General features: G+C 40.4%; 1 protein-coding gene across 2 annotated transcripts in view; it reads left to right on the forward strand.

The window, feature by feature from the left end:
* The first annotated feature begins 13443 nt into the window (after positions 1-13443).
* The window catches only part of Slc8a1 (solute carrier family 8 member A1), a 279056-nt gene continuing 274633 nt past the window's right edge, over positions 13444-17866 (forward strand). For both annotated transcript variants that reach the window (XM_038320402.2, XM_038320403.2), the window contains exon 1: positions 13444-15251. In XM_038320402.2, coding sequence (XP_038176330.1) covers positions 13453-15251 — 1799 coding nt within the window. In that variant the 5' untranslated portion in view covers positions 13444-13452. The remainder of the gene's footprint in view (positions 15252-17866) is intronic.

A 17866-nucleotide genomic window follows, 5' to 3' on the forward strand; every position in this document is an offset into this window, starting at 1 on the left:
TAATTAAGAAATGTATGTTAGTAGTTAGTCATCTATAATAATCAAACTTGTAGTCACTTTAGGTATGTTTTCAAGGTCAGAGACACATTTTAAATTGATAGGTAATCTTCAAACAATTCAGAGACCTATAAAATATTTATTTAAGTATTTAAGATTTAAATAACATAAGGATTTCACGACAGTGAAAGATATCTGCTTGTGGTTGTACCAGTCCACTTTAAGAAAGGATGACTGACATTGAAGAACTGCCATATGGAGTTTGTGTTTATTGTGGCACAGTTAGTAACTGGGCAAGAAACTACCCTTGCCTTGACTGCTGACAGTATTTTATCCAAATTGGACAAATGGGACATAATAGAAGATGACTGATGAACTTTGCCAAGACAAGGTGGGGCAGTCCTTCAAATTTCCTGCTTTAGATAAAAGTCTGTGAGATATTTTAGGCCTGTAGTCCAAAGATAGATGCCCCTATGTTGTAGGAAAACCTGGGTGACTGTACAGGCAGCCAACTATCTTTGTCATTTCTATAGCTTTGGAAATTGTTTCCTCTGCACTTCCTCTTTACTCGGATAATATTTTATCCTTCTTGGATGTCTGATGGGGATTGGAGGCTAGAGAGTTGTACAGTTTTCCTTGTTGCCAAATTCAGAAATAAAAAGGACTTTCATAAAAGATGTAGGGTATCTATGCTTGAAAAACAAAAAAATTCCTAAGTTGTTTATCTAAAGAGATGTTTTAAGTTCTAAAAAGATATTTTTAGGATGGCAATACAAGTTATTCTAGAAAGTGACTTAAGTATAAAACTTTAGACTCACTAAGAAAGGGTAGATAACACAGTAATTTCCCTGAATTTGCCAAATAAATATAAACTGGACATTTTAAATATAATTCTTACTTAATAACTGTTCTTATCGTAGGTAGTTTTACTGTATGAGTTACATACAACCCTTTTTTTTTATTTAGGTAAAAGGGCAAGATGTTGTGGGACATTTTACACTGTGTGAAGTGTATTTCTGTGATTGGTGTAATAAAAAGCTGAATGGCCAATTGCTAGGCAGGAGAACACGCTGGGAAGAAGAAGGTAGAATCCCCAGCCAGACTCAGAGGATGCAGAATGAACAGTACAAAGATAGGTAATAAGCCTTGTGGTATGTGGATTAATAGAAGCAAATTCATTTAAGTTATAAAAGATAGTTGGGGGCAAGTTGCATGAGGAGCATGGCCCTTTGTTTGTCCTGGAAGCCCGGCTAGCTTACACCCAAAATAATCACACAGAAATTGTATTCATTAAATTACTGCTTCACTCATTATCTCTAGCCTCTTATTGGCTAATTCTCACGTCTTGATGTAACCCATTTTTATTAATCTGTATTACCACGTGGCAGTGGCCTCCCGGAAAAGAGTTGGCACGTCTGTCTCTGGCGGCTCCATAGTGTCTCTCTCACTCTGCTTTCTTTTCTCAGTTCTGTCTACCCCGCCTACCTGAGTGCTGCCCTATCAAAAGGCCAAGGTGGTTTCTTTATTCCACCAATGTAACCACACATAACAATGTAACACGTAAACAAAAGGACCTCCGACAGGCAAGCCTAAGCTAAAGGCTAAGCTTTCATAATTAATAATAAATCTTCATGTCATTATTTGTGGGCTGGTGGTCCTGACGAGAAAGCTTACTACACACACACACACACACACACACACACACACACACCACACACACACACACACGTACACACACGCACACACGCAGACGTTGTAAGATCACACACACACACACACACACACACACACACACACACACGTTTTTTTCAATAGTGATAAAAATTGCTTTTTGCCTTTGTGGACCATGGAGTCTGTCACAGTCACGCAACTCTATTTCTTCTACAAGAAAGCCAGCTCAGACAATACATACATAATGGAAGAGCTGTTTTCTTTAAGAAGTTATTTATGAACACTGACTCTGCATATCTCATACGTTCCCTTTGAAATGTGAAATGTTCTTTTATTCCAGTTTTCAATCATCTAAAAATTGGAAAACATTTTAATTTCATGGGCTGTACAAGACCAGGTGCAGACTGGGTTGGGCTCCATTGGCCATGAATTGTCGATTCCTGACAAAGTACATAGTGTGAGAGACGCAAAAACTGCAATATCAGTGAGTCCATGACATCTTAGCAGTTGGTGCAGAGTCAAGAGAGGTGGCCTAGAAACATAGACTTTGTTTTAGAGTCTAGTCTATCACTTTTGTGACATGTGGCTTTGCAAAATCTTTGCAGTTATCAGTCTGAGGTTTCTTACTGAGAAATGGAGAGAAAAGCTATCTAACTAGTAAGGGCTTTCCCAGAGGAAAAATAGTAATAGTAAAGGAAATTTAACAGAGGGAGATTTGGCTTTAAGGATGGATCAGGGAGGTTAGGTATAAAAGTTTGAAAGAGGAAAATATGATTCATATTAGCTTTTTTCTCATATTTAGTAGCGCATCTGACTGTCAGAAAACAGTGGACAGGTGCCGTCTTATGAATGGCACTGAATACCAAAATGTGATATACCATAAATGTTAAATTATTACGAGAATTAACTGTATTTAACAGTTGAATGGGAGAGAGTAGAAGGGACTTGTCCAAAGTTCCTCAGTGGAGCTAAATCTGGTATTCATTTCTTGTAGTCCCTAGACCAGTGAGCCCTTCATCCACCCTACCCCCCAGAACAGTGTATTGGAAAGCAGTTCACTGAAGGGGGATAGCTCCAACTTCCAAGATGAAAAGTCTCATATAAACTATAGAGTTATTTTCAGTGTTTTCCAAGCATGATCTCATATCCCACATATGATAGTAGGTCTGTGAATAATCCCATTATCCAGAAGGGTAATGTCAAGGGGTCAGCAGAAGCCTTGCCCTGAAGCATCTGATTCTCCTGATTTCCTGTAATTTTCTAAATTCTGAATAACTCAGATGTTATTTTCTCAGAGAACCTTCACTAAAACCCTATCAATCAGGCCCTAGGCTTCTATTTCTATATGATTATATTTTTCTTAAAGAAAATTTGCCACAGCTAATGATTACAGTTTGGGATAATTAAGAGTAGCATCTTTTGCCTGTCTCTCAGTGAGGGCATGCATACATTCCATGAGGAGAGAGGTTGTATTTATCTAGTTTGCAGCATTAGATACCAGAGACACCTAATAGACATGCAGTATTTTAGATGGATGGATGGATGTATAGATAGATAAATGGATGGATGGATGGATGGATGGATGGATGGATGGATGGATGGATGGATAAATAGATGCATGCATGCACAGACAGTTGCTTGAGAGATATACTACTCATCAAGATTGATGAAAATGGTTCTTGTTTAAGAAAAAGTTAGAGAAAGAAAGGTTTTACCACTATGAATCAAATGACTAAATGGCTGTTTTGTTTTTCTTTTTTCCTCCACTGACTTTTTTTTAACTTTCCCAATATCTCCTCTCAGGATCAGTTTTATGGCAGATCCTCCCCTGTCACAAAAAGGCAATAATAAATCAGCTTCAGCGTCATTACTAACATTTAACACTGTAACCCTTCTACTGATATTTAAACAATTTTCCAAGATACAAATGTTTGAAGGACACTCACTGCATGTCCTATGTAAAAGAGAGCATGTATGTTTCATAAACTGCTCAAAGATTTGTGTAAAAATATGTTTTCCCACAGGCTATCAGCACTCCATTTGTTTTGCTGAGTAATAAGAGTTGACAAGTTCCTCTTTAAGCTCACTTCCCTCTTAAAATTGTGCTGCTTTCATGTGGATTTGTACATGGTTTAAGAGCCAAGCCACTGAGCATTCTGTCAGGAACTTTCCAAAACTGCAGCATAGAATATTGACAGAGGAGACACATGGATCATTTATGCACTTGATTATAATGTGTCATTTTTTTTACTGTATTTTATGTATTTCCTTTTGCTTTCTACCTCTGCCATTCTCAGAAGCATGTGACTCTTCCATGGATTATGACTTGATATCAAACAGAAAAAGAATCCCTCACTTTCGGTGATAAAATCCATCTCCTACGAAAGTATTTTACTTGAGGATGAAACAGGGGGTATGCTCGTTAAATACACCAGACTCCACTCATTTAAACAGAATTTTCTTTATTAAAAAAATGAATTGAAAAAAGAAGAAAGTTATTTGAGATATTCTTGTATCATTTATCCTGAAATTGAAGTATAGCCCAGAGTTCCAGGTTCTGAGAGGATGCTAGAAAGGAAGAGGATCAACCCACAGTTCGGATTAACTCTGGAGCTGAAGAGAAAAGAGTGGGGGAAGTCCGCAACAGCCATGAAAAGCCTCGGATTTAAGGAGCAGATTTCTCCACTACTCAAACCGTTCCTAGGGTGTGTGGTCCTGCATATTTCAGCTTCTGCTTTAGGGTTCACATCTGGAGACTTCCCGTTTTCCTGATTTTGTTCAGGTGTTGCTGGAGTGTCTGGCAATTACAGCCTTCTGCTTCGAGAGGCAGAACTGACGCTATAGATCAGCTGCTTTCCAGACTACTCAGTGCCTGCATCTGCTGCTTGACGATCCCAGTGACTGCCTCTTAGACTCTGTTTTCCCTCATCCACTGGTCCTCCACCTCTCTGCTAACACAATCATGAAAGGCCTTCCTGTTTTAATCCCGGCAGGGGTCTCAGTCTGTAAGAAGCAAATCCATGTGATACATTCTTCTCACACCAGTGTTTTAATGCCATACAAAGCCCATGGCTGCCCTCAGATCCTCAGGCACTAGCTGAGTGCCACTCAGTTCATTTTTATGCTGAGGATATGTTTGCTGCAGATGCGCTTGCCTCAGGAGCCTCTCTGCACTCTGCTCAGCTCTTCCTTTCCTTCTCACCTGGCCTTTGTTCCAGGTATTTTCAAGGAAGAGCGCCAAAATCACACTACCTTAAAATTGCCGGTGTCAGCAGGAACATTATACTTGTCACCTGCTGTGTATCTGAGGAAGCTACCTGGGTTTTCTTGTCTCCGGGTGATTCTTGGGTGACCTGAAGTTGAGGAGACCGAGATGTCTGCAGTTATGCATGCCTTGTGTTCCTTTTGGATTACTCCTGCTTCCATGCTCTAGGGAGTTTCGTTCTCCTTGGATATTCCTTCTTTTATGGAATCTTCTCTTTGAAGTTCTACCATGAGTGTTTGCCTGAAGTTGACATCAAGTGACTTTCTTAATTGCTCTCCTCTTTATTTGCTAAGTCAGGGGCTCTCAATAGCTGCAGCTCCCTAATGGGCTAAGGTAGCTAACCAGTTTGTTTTGGGGAATCCTCTGCACTTTCTTCCACAGTGCCGGAACTGCAGCAGGCTGCCATGTTTACAGGGGTATTAAATGGGTTCTGCAGATCCAAACCCTGGTGCCCAGGCTTGCCTGAAAACCACTTTATCCATCGATCCATCTCACCACCCTGTATCTCTGAAGGCTGATTGTCTCTAGACCAGGATGGAGAATATTTTTGGCAGCAAACTTTTTTTTTTTTTTTTTTTTTTTTTAATGGCTTACATATAGAAGCCCAACTACGGTCACATTCTTTCCCAACATGCACAGTTAACTATCAGAAAAGGGCTGTTATTTACCCTCAAGGTTGGTAAGCAAATTTCAATCAAAATCTGCTACTGTTGTCAACCAAGAGGCCCCTGGAAGAATCAGAAGTGTACAGAGGATAGGTTCCAGGCCCCTGTCTCCAGGAGTTAACTCTTGAAATCCCTTGATTATAGGACCAAAGGTGGAATGGTCTGAAATTTCTAGAAGCATGGTTGTAGTACTTTGATCCAAGAACTTCCAGTAGGTCCACTTGAGTGTTCCAAAGCACTGTTGAAATGCAGATGAACTCTTGTTTTCTGGGATTCCCTAGTGATGGAAGATGTCGACTGTTGAAATGCAGGGGAACCCCTCCTCTTCTGAAATTCCCCAGTAATGGAAGATGTCTGTTTCCTAGAAAAGAGGTTCACAGTTTGACTCCAATATCACCTTTAGTGGGCATGAGCTGCATTGGCGGGGCATTTTCTCATCTTTGCCACACAATGCTTGGCACATTTGAGTGAACAGGTAACCTTGCTCTTGCAGGACTTTGTGTGGTTTTATTATTTATTTACTGTTGACCAGTTTAATTTTTCTATTAGTCCCGACTGTAAAGACAGTGAAATTTTGAGCTGCTTGAGAATCTTGATCAAATTTTAATTATTAATAATAAAGAATTACTTTGTTGTGACAAAATTGTGTTCCAGTTCCCATCATCCCCTCCTTTTTAAATCAGTTTTTCTGTCTTCCTGTCTCCTAGCATCTCCCCCAACATTTGGGTTTCTCCCAAGCAAAGTGAAAACCATTCAGTTTGTCACATGTCTTGGAAAAATTTTGGCTCCCAGACTTCAGCTGATGACCTCCCACGCTTAATTACAAAATCCCACCCTAGAGGATGGAGAAGCAGGAGACACAAGTAAAAACCTGGAAAGCATGGTGTAGAAGGAGCAGTGGGGCTGTGTCCCGCCACCCGGCTAGCTTTACACCGGAAATAATTACACGGAAACTGTATTCTTTTAAACACTGCCTGGCCCATTAGTTTCAGCCTCTTATTGGCTAATTCTCACATCTTGCTTTAGCCCGTATTTAGTAATCTGTGTAGCACCATGAGGTGGTCCCTTACCAGGAGAGATCTTAACCTGCATCCAACTCAGAGAGGAGAGGCATGGCAACTGCCTGAAGCATCTGCCTTCTTTCTCCCAGAATTCTGTTCTGTGTACTTCGCCTACCTAATTTTCTGTCCTATTAAAGGGCCAAGGCAGTTTCTTTATTAATCAATGAAAGTAACACATAGACAGGTGACTCTCCTCCATCAGCATGGAGATAAAGCAACCTACAAATATGTAATCAGATGGGAAGGGAAGCCTGAGAACTTATTCTGCACTAAGTATCCTAATACAGAGCTCTTTGTTCCCAAACATTAGTATTAGTAAACTGTTGCAGAAACAAACAAATAAACAAAAATCACTGTGATATAACGTCAAGTGCACGGATTCAAAAACCTTGTTACGGCATTTGAGGCTGCATAACCTTTGTCAATGGGCTAGTACTGACCATATGTTATATGTTTCTCATTTGTAAAATGAGAACAGCAACACAAACCTCATGGCACTATTGACAGAAACCTCAGGACGATCAAGAAAAGAGAACTGGTGATGTGTGTGTGTGGGGGGGGGGGTTTAGCCAGTGATTTCTGCCTTTATCGCCATCATTGATCTAAGTGCACTTGTGACATGTGCTACACTGCCCAGGTGTAGTAACTCTGAAGTTAGTCCTTGTTGGCCCCTCGCTGAGACCCATATTATCAACCTGTCTTTTCTCTAAACCCTTCTCTGTCATCTGTTGGAACCCTTTGTTCCTTTTCCAATATCTCCTTCCTTCCCACATGTTCACGTTACCATGCAGAGTGAGCACAATTAGATTTGGATTTTCTTCCCTGTTCTGGAATGTCAACATGACGGGTGTTGGGGGAGGTTTGATCAGACGTTTTTGAGTTAAATTGAAAAGAGAAGGGATAGATGTACCCTTAAGTACATTCACAGTGTTCGATGCTCTCCACAGAACGGATTCAGTCAGCAAACCAGAGCTGGTTTAGGAAAACCCGAAACCACCCTGTCACCACAGGCTAGGGAAGAAGCCTGGTCCCCAGACCCTCCCTCCAGGCTAGAGACCAGCTTTTCCAGCTTGAGATGGTTGCTGTAAGCCTAGATAGCTGATTTCCTCTCTTCTGGATGACACTGCTGTTGGCTTTTCATCCTGATGTCGACCTGTGCTGATGAAGTGCACATCCATTTCACATAGTGAATATTAAGTGCAGGTGCCCAGGCCCAGTTCCCAGATTCTCATACAGCAACAGAGGGTTGATGAACCAGCACAGGACCCTATGAGAATTGTTTGATTCATCCAGTAGATATGTGCTGTGAGCTGAAGTGCATCTTCTATACATCAATTCTAACTGAAAAAAAAAAAAAAAAAAAAAAAACACTGTTAAAATAAATAAATAAATAAATAAATAAGAAACAGAAATCTCTGATACTATAAGGTTTAGGTTTATTGGAGAAAGACAACAATAAATAAAATTATTGAATAAATTATTTGAGATGTAAAAGTAGTAAGTGCTATGGACAAAAATAGAGAGAAGGACTAGTGGGTGGGACACGTGGCTTCTTTATAATATCTTCATTTGCTTGAAGCTTAAATCTCTCTTCCTTTTTTAGGACCCCATTGCCTAATGCTGCCCCAGTCATTTCCTTTGCTGGGCAATTTAAGTGGGTGTTTCCTGACACGAGACAGGATCCTGACTTCGGTTTTATTAGTTCAAAGAGAAGGTCATGAGTCCTGATCTGGCCTCTCACAGCCTGCCTCCTTCAATTTGTTCATCACCCATCAGCAGAGATGGAACACTGTTTGCTCTATTTGATAGGTGTGGAGGAGGGTTGTTACCATGGTGTTGACACAGATTGACTGGGGGAACTGAGTCCTTTCCTGAAGTCTGGTTTTGGTCTGAAGGACTATGGTTGGGAACTAGATGCTGTACATAGCATCCTAGATGGAATGGTCAGATGCAAAGAACTTTCATCCTTGGCTGTTCCCTCTTTATTTAGAGGAGCTCAAATGTCCTTGTATTGGTTGTGGATAAAAGTTTACATTTGCTTAACTGTTGTCTTAAAAATAGATTAATTGCTTAGCTTTAAAGAGTTCCATCAGCAAGAATGACATGGAAGGGAATTTCAGGTCCCTAGGAAAAGAAGTCAAGGAGTTACTTGGAATAACACCAACTGCCAATCAACAAAATGTGATTAGGCCATCCAGTGAGCTAGGCTGGTGGGAATCCAGCATATTCCTTTTGTCTGAGTCGGGTACTCTTGGATCATCAAAACTGGCTACATCCTCCAAAGGGGACAAGCACTCTGCTTTTCTTTGCTCTGGAGGCTCTTTACCTTGACAGCTGGATGAGCATCCGCTTGCCCATTTCTGTTCCTTACATCTGTAACTCTTCTTTTATATCAGTGATCGACTTACCTGTACCTGCTTGGCTTTTTATCATCATCTTTCACTATCATTCAGCTCTGTAACCTGTATGTGATACTGGTGTCTTGTTTTAATATTTCTAAAAAGGCAGTATATAAAAAACAATCCAAGTATTCTTGACATAATACTAAGAACAATTTTGGATGGTTTAGTGGATGTTTCTATGTGATCCTTGGCTATAGTTGATCTGAATCCATCATAATCAACCTATACTTGTACTAGTATTCAATAGATTGGGCAAGAAATATAAAAAAAAGTCTGGAAAGAAACAAGATTTGTATTTGCTTTTCTGTGATCTTAGATTATCTCCTTGCTCAAGTTCTATGGAAGTATGCTAGAGGGGTATGTAAGGGAGATGAAATAAACTAGTCAAATGATGAAGAAAAAGACCCTGGGCAGAGGGAGACAATAGGCACGAAAGGAGCTGCCTTGTATATAACACCGATTCATATCCTCATGGGTATTTGCGTTTGGTATTAATTTAATGGAGACAGAAACTGAAGTCCAGAGAGTTCCTTCCAGCTGCATCACTGCCAATAAGTTACATCAGTGTTTTGTAGCCACCGATTTCACAAATTATTGTGCTGTCTCCTTTTGGAAATCACTGTGATGTTTTCAGGTCACCTCAGAAGCCCCTCACTGCCCCTCCTCTCTTTTTGTTGATACGGATCATGATGATGGATTTGTACAGATCCACCTGCCTTTCCACATCCGTTAGCCTTCTGGCTAAGAACCATGTCAGATGTGGGCTACAGTAGGGATGGAGGGCAGAGCTTTTGTTGGCGGACCTGAGATTGCCCTGACAGTGTACACAGGAAGTGGTTGCCAGGCAATTGCTAAAGGCTAGGGCGTGCAGGGCAGCTGTCTCTAGGAACATGCCAGCTCTTGTGCTGTCGTTGATGCTTGTCTGCTTCAGTGTCTAATATGTGAGAGAAAAGTCCAGGCTGGTCGGCCTTCCAGGAGACTGATGTTAATGAAGTCCTTCTTGCTCCAAAGGGGATTCTGAAGGGCTAGTTCAAATAGACATACAACTATTGTCAAATATTGCTTTACCTACTATCAAGGTGAAGGTTTAATCTTCATTCAAGAGTTCACTATGTGTGACTTTCACCAAGTACTAACTTGCCTATTCCTCAGTTATCCCACTTTGAATAGAGTTATATTTTCCATATAGAGTTAATCTGTTTAAGTTTCATTTATTCCATTTTAACGTAGAGTTATTGTCAGGGTACCAAAAAGTTCCAGAAGGGTGCTAGTTGCCTACATTGTCATGGAAGCCTTAACACATTAGGAGGGCATAACAAGAAATGGTTCTTGATATTGTAAATAACTGATACCCATAAAAAACTTAACATGATGTCTACAGCAGTGTTTATATGTGGAATGTCTTAGTCTCAGGAAGTTGACTATGAGTTACTATCATTCTTTTAAAAACTATGAGGCTCAGTAGGAAAAGATGGCTAGTCTGGGACACAGAGAGAAGTCTGTAATAGTTCAGAGATAAGCCACTGTTGTCTTCTCAGCAAGCAGGAAAGACTGCATCCTGAAGCTCAAAGATGAGATTTTAAAGGGTCTGCAGCAGAACCAGCCATTGACTACAGAGAAATAAGCAAGAGAAAGAACAATAAGGAATTTTCAGGTGGCTGAAAATATCTTCGTTGCTTTGTAGAAGTTAGTACCGACTGAAGCATGGAAAGTGGAGTACTAGATTTGACAGCAATTTGGACAGAGTTGTTCATGTATCAGACAGAGAAACAGATAACAGTCTTGACTCTTCCTGTTAATCTTTCTTATATTTTTAGGCTCTCACGATGCTTTGCATAGACCATCTCAGCACTGCAAAGGCTCTCTTCTTTCTAAATGTTAGCTGTCTTATCTTTCATTTGTCTACCTGCCAGCCTTTGAGCTCCTTTAAAACTCAAATCTTATTATAGTCTCGAATCCACAGCCACTCCCACAGTCAGTTCAACACTGACCCAGTTGAGAAAGCTATCCGAAAAAAAATGACACCACATTGCAGCCAGCTGCCTCTTCAAGATCTGTTTCCATTCCTATCAAGGCCGAGGCCTCCATACTGCAGAGTCCTATCTCCCTCATTCACTGCTTTCAGAACACTAGTGTCTTGGTGGATCTAGACAGACTGAGCCAAGTATTGTCATTATTAGCCCTTCAACATTTGTAGTTGGCTGGAATTCTCTTCCTGTAGGTATCTACAAGACTTGATCACTTCCTTCCTTTTGGACTTTCCTCAGCTATTACCTCACCTTTGAGTGCCTCAATAAAATCAGGCATGCCTCTTGTGCATGAACATCAATATACAAACAGTCTGTCCTCAACCTGATTCTTTTCTGTTCCATTTTATGAGCCAGTATTTGTACTTATTTATCTGTTACCTCTAAACTAGAAAATAAATTAATGAAGACAGAGATCTGTGCTTTAGTCACTGGTGAATCCTCAGGACAGAAGAGAAGAAGTTATTGTGAAATTCATATTAAACACACAAGTGTTTGTGGCTAAGTGGACGCACAAGTTGGAATTAGACCTTTCACTCCTCTAGCTAGCTGGCTGAATATCACTTCATTGTAGGCACAGACTCCCAATCCACACAAGATCTGCAATGACTAAGCAGGTGGAAAGACTGACCAGGAACTTTTGCATGCTTTGAATATACATATTTCTATTTATCACCCTTTTATTTAAATTAGATGTCTGAAAACCTGTTGTTATTTTTAGGGTGTGAAAAAATGTAAAAAAGTCATTTCTCATCAGTTATGAGCTAGAAGGGATCCTGGCTACAGTAAGATCCCAAAGGTCTGCTGCTATGTGGTGGGTAAGGGATTCTGCCAGGCCTTGTGGTTTTATCTACTAACCATCTATAACAGACATGGGTCAGAAAACCTAGGCCAAAGTGAAGTTACTTAGAGCTAGATTGGAAAAATGAGGACATCTGACCTTGGTTTAACTTTCTACAGGTAACACAGAGTTCTGCCTAGGACCTCTTTTCCATCCATGCTTTATGGATGCAATAAATGGTCCTTCCCTGAGGCATTCCAGATGGATGTTATAGACCTTCTCTTGCACTGACCCCAAATCCCAGGCTTTGGAGGCAGAAGTGATACGAGGTATCAGCTGAGTTTTGCATGAGCTAGTGGGTGAATTTAGGACCTTGGTGGCCCAGTCAACAGTTTCACTTTTACCACTCTGTATTGCTCAAGAACTTTGTTGCCATGTCCTTCACTGCCAAAAGCTCTTCATTCTATGTATACTTTGTGGTTAACAGTTTTTATGCTACCTGAGCTAATTTAGATGGAATCACTACTCCTGTATGTTCTGGTCACCTGAGCTTGCTATAGAACTAAAAATGTCTGTTTTGGAACAATCTGGAAAGTATCTATTGACACTGAGAAAGGTTTTATGGATGCTTTCACTGCCCTCCTGGCTCCTCCATATAGCTCAGTCCAGGCCCGGTTATCTCTTGTTTCTGCTGCACAATGTCTGCAGCTTCCCAAGCAGGCTGTGTATCCAGATGTGGAAAGCTGTGCTTAAAGAGCCATGTGGTCAGCCGAGCACATATCAGGAGCCCAGACTTGCCGAAATTGGGGCGGGGAGGGTGCTCTAAGAAAACATGCTTTTTTAAAAAAAAAAAACAAAACTGTACTTAAAATGTAGAAATACTGCATTTTTAGTAAAATACTTTTACCTCGCAAGAACAAATACTCCTGAGTTTTGATTGCCAGCAAGCTTGAAGATTTCTGTTTCCAAGGAAGCTTGGAGCAGTGGGATGTGATTTTGCGAAATAAAATAAAGGTGTACTCCAGGATATAAGATAATCAACATGCCTTGTATTCAGAGGCTCTTCTCAGAATCTGAGTTTTAAGATGTGCATCTTAATAAGATGGTTTTCTCAATGAAGTAGTTTCCAAAGATAATGTACTAACTCAAATGTAAAAGAAAATCCACTTGAGCAATAAGGAAGAAATTACTTAATGCTTCAAAAGTTTTGCTTTCTGTTTATCGTTGGTTGTTAGTGTGCACCAGTGTGTGCTCAATAGAGCTGCGCTGTAACGGGACTTGTCATTTCCAGGGAGTCATTTGTGTGTCTTGCTCTGTGAATAGGACTCCAAGTAAAAAAAAAAAAAAAACACCGAGAGATTGAACTGTAAATGTTACAGACGATTGTTTAGTCACTGGCAGATCTTAGAATAATGATTCCCTGGAGATTTTGTGATGGCTAACATAAAGTAATATGAACAAGTTATTAATGATGGTTTGGTACTAATTATGTGATTGCTTTTCTTTCCCCTTCTCCTGATCCCTCTCCCCCCCCCCCTTTTCTTACTATTAGGTTGGGACATTTGGAAGTCTCATTGTACAACATGCTGCGATTAAGTCTCTCACCGACGGTTTCAATGGGATTTCGTCTGGTAGCTATGGTGGCTCTCTTGTTTTCCCATGTTGACCATATAACTGCAGAAGCAGAGTCGGAAACAGGAGGAAATGAAACCACTGAATGTACTGGGTCATATTACTGCAAGAAAGGGGTGATTCTTCCCATTTGGGAGCCCCAAGACCCATCTTTTGGGGATAAAATTGCTAGAGCAACTGTGTATTTTGTGGCCATGGTCTACATGTTTCTCGGAGTTTCCATCATTGCCGACCGGTTCATGTCCTCCATAGAAGTCATCACATCTCAAGAAAAAGAAATAACCATCAAGAAGCCGAATGGGGAGACCACCAAGACTACAGTAAGAATCTGGAATGAGACTGTGTCAAACCTGACCTTGATGGCTCTGGGCTCATCTGCTCCTGAGATTCTCCTCTCGGTCATTGAAGTATGTGGCCATAACTTCACTGCAGGGGACCTTGGTCCCAGCACCATCGTGGGAAGTGCTGCCTTTAACATGTTCATCATCATTGCGCTTTGTGTTTATGTGGTCCCTGATGGAGAGACAAGGAAGATTAAGCATTTGCGTGTGTTCTTTGTGACAGCAGCCTGGAGCATCTTCGCCTATACCTGGCTTTATATAATTCTGTCTGTCATCTCTCCTGGTGTTGTGGAGGTCTGGGAAGGATTGCTCACTTTCTTCTTCTTTCCCATCTGTGTCGTGTTCGCTTGGGTAGCAGACAGGCGGCTTCTCTTTTACAAGTATGTCTACAAGAGATATAGGGCTGGCAAGCAGAGGGGGATGATTATTGAACATGAAGGAGACAGGCCAGCTTCCAAAACTGAAATTGAAATGGATGGGAAAGTAGTCAACTCTCATGTTGACAATTTCTTAGATGGTGCTCTGGTTTTGGAAGTCGATGAGAGGGACCAAGATGATGAAGAAGCAAGGCGTGAGATGGCAAGGATTCTGAAGGAACTTAAGCAGAAGCATCCGGAAAAAGAAATTGAGCAATTAATAGAATTAGCCAACTATCAAGTCCTAAGTCAGCAGCAAAAAAGCCGAGCATTTTATCGGATTCAAGCTACTCGCCTGATGACTGGAGCTGGCAACATTTTGAAGAGGCATGCCGCTGACCAAGCAAGGAAGGCTGTCAGCATGCATGAAGTCAACATAGAAGTGGCTGAAAATGACCCAGTCACTAAGGTCTTCTTCGAGCAAGGGACATACCAATGTCTAGAGAACTGTGGTACAGTGGCTCTCACCATTATCCGCAGAGGGGGCGACTTGACCAACACTGTGTTTGTTGATTTCAGAACAGAAGATGGCACAGCCAATGCTGGGTCTGATTACGAATTCACCGAAGGGACTGTGATCTTTAAACCTGGGGAGACCCAGAAGGAGATCAGAGTCGGCATCATTGATGATGATATCTTTGAAGAGGATGAAAACTTCCTTGTGCATCTAAGCAATGTCAGAGTCTCTTCTGAAGATTCAGAAGATGGCATACTAGAAGCCAATCATATTTCTACACTTGCTTGTCTGGGATCCCCCTGCACAGCCACTGTGACCATTTTTGATGATGACCATGCAGGCATCTTTACGTTTGAGGAGCCAGTGACTCATGTGAGCGAGAGCATTGGCATCATGGAGGTGAAGGTTTTGAGAACATCCGGAGCTCGAGGAAATGTTATCGTTCCCTATAAAACCATTGAAGGAACAGCCCGAGGTGGAGGGGAGGACTTTGAGGACACGTGTGGAGAGCTCGAATTCCAGAACGATGAAATTGTGTAAGTTACATCTGTGTGTGTGTGTGTGTGTGTGTGTGTGTGTGTGAATATTTTTATGTATGTGAGCATCCATGATTTAAAAGAAATGGAGTTCAAGGAACAATAGTTATCAAGTTATATTTCTTTCAAAATAACAGATCTCTCATGGGTGTTTCTTTTCAATATGCACTCTACACAAGATCTTAATCTCATTTTTTTTTTACTTTTGCCATTTACATATTTTATATAAATTGTAGGGCATGATAAAATGAATTTTTAGCACAATTTAATAGATTATTTGAGATGAATTGAAGATTTTTATTCCATTATAAATTGCACAGAGTACTTATGTGTGTATACATAGCACATAAATATTGAAAACAAATGTTCAAGAAACCACAAAACTTTCTAACTCCATTGCTGTGCACAAATCTGGGAAAGCCTAAAACTGAAACACCTCTGAGACTATCTTGGCTACCACGCATGACTGAATGTTTCTATATCTTTCATTTGATATTGTGTATCATGAGACTATATGATAATGCATTTACTTGAAGGCTAATGTTGAATCATGACATATGATCAGTCCTGCTTCTTCAATTGGATGCCTATTTATTTATTTATTTATTTGCCAGTCTGGTTTTATTTTCTGTGATTGCGCTACCCTTTTTACCCTAGTGATATAAAACAGAGTCAGAAATACGTTTTTTCCCAAGCATTCTCACATGTGAGGAATGGGACAGAGACAAAGAAATGGCAAACGATTGACTCTTCTCTCTTCATTATTAGTGTTTAACCCTGTCACGGTGCCTTGCTGTAATACTGAGTAGTCAATTATAAAATGATTGTTCTATCAAGAGCTGCTATTGAGAGAACAAGGTCTTTCTTCTGCCTAGTCTTGGAGACAATTTTGTATTCAGCCACCCAGAAGGACAAAAGAGAGGACCTGGTAGTATCTGCAGTACATCAAAGGACCTTATCATGAATAACAATGTTGACTGAAGCGTTGGTAATTTATGAAATTAAGGAAGGAAAAATATATGCATGTGATGAATTCTAAAACTGGTTAATGTTGGAGCTACCAACAGGTAACATATTTAAACAGCAAGTATATGTTCACCAAGAATGACATTCTTCCTACAGAGTCTGCCAAAAAAAGAAAGCAAAAATATGGGGATGGGTAGAGGGAGTATGTTTCCCTTGTAGGACTTTCTGGGGTCCCTAGATTTCTTTGATGTTGTACAATAGAAATGAGTAGTCCTTGAATTCAATTACATATTGAAATTAAAGAAATGAGGGATTGTGTTTATAATCCTGTAGTGTATAGAGGTGGGATGTGTTTGTGTTAGTATCTGTTCTATGTTGTTAAGATTCTCCCTACTGAGATGTATTTTATTGGTAAATGAATTTTATGGAAACAGAATTTAGTAGCAATATATATTACACACTAAAGAGAATCTTCTTCCAGGGATTTGCTTTGACTATGATCGTGCCCAGATTAATTCACATCTGTTTTATTTTTCTACTTCCTGTTTTCCCCCCACTAAGTTTTCTAATAACTTTAGTTATGGACAGCTCTTGTAATCCCTATAAAATGTTAATGAACTCTGGAGATAGTTCTTCACCAGGTCAAAGCTGACCAGTGTTTTGTTTACTTGTTTGACACAGGATGCTTTCTCATAAAGAGAAAGCAAGTTTCTCCATACCTTCTAGAGCTAATCTTGTTCTTTCTACTCTGTTACTAAGTTTTTATTTTTTTATTTTTATTTATTTATTTATTTATTTATTTATTTATTTATTTTTGTTTTTCGAGACAGGGTTTCTCTGCAGCTTTTTAGAGCCTGTCCTGGAACTAGTTCTTGTAGACCAGGCTGGTCTCGAACTCACAGAGATCCGCCTGCCTCTGCCTCCCGAGTGCTGGGATTAAAGGCGTGCGCCACCACCGCCCGGCCTAAGTTTTTATTTTTGTTTTTTTTTCCCAAGCCATAGATAAGCAGTCTTCAGTTTGGTGGCATAAGCAGAAGAAGGTCTTAAAAGTTCTGACTGACAGGGATTAGATGGAATAATATTCTGCCAAGCTTTATTGAAAACATTCATTCAATGCAATTAAACTGATTTTGTTCTTGCTAAGGGAGGACTATGGTTAAACTCCATCTTTACAAATTGATGTTTCCTTTGACATTTTGTAAGAATTGGTGGAACTGGTGAACCTTCATAAGAACTGGTATTTTTATTTCTTTGTGCATGTGTCTGCAAGCATATGCACGTATGTATGTGAAGGACAGAGGCCAACCGTGGGTGTCATTCTTCAGGAGTATTCTGTCAGGTTTTCTGAGACAGTCTCTCGCTTAGCTCTGACTTACTGGTTAAGGTATGCTTAGACCAACTGGCTGGACAGGAAGCGTGTGCCCAAGGATCCATCTGTCTCCATTTCCCCAGGGCTCTGATTTCAGAATTCTGAGAATCAAATTCAGGTCCTCAGGCCTGTGTGGCTCTCTCTCTCTCTCTCTCTCTCTCTCTCTCTCTCTCTCTCTCTCTCTCTCTCTCTCTCTCTCTCTCTCTCTCCTTGAGTTTCTAGATCAACTACCAGTGTATAAAATTATTACTGTATGATATTCTCAACAGTGAAATGAGAG

This window comes from Arvicola amphibius, chromosome 2 (assembly GCF_903992535.2).
Source record: "Arvicola amphibius chromosome 2, mArvAmp1.2, whole genome shotgun sequence".
NCBI lineage: Eukaryota > Metazoa > Chordata > Mammalia > Rodentia > Cricetidae > Arvicola > Arvicola amphibius.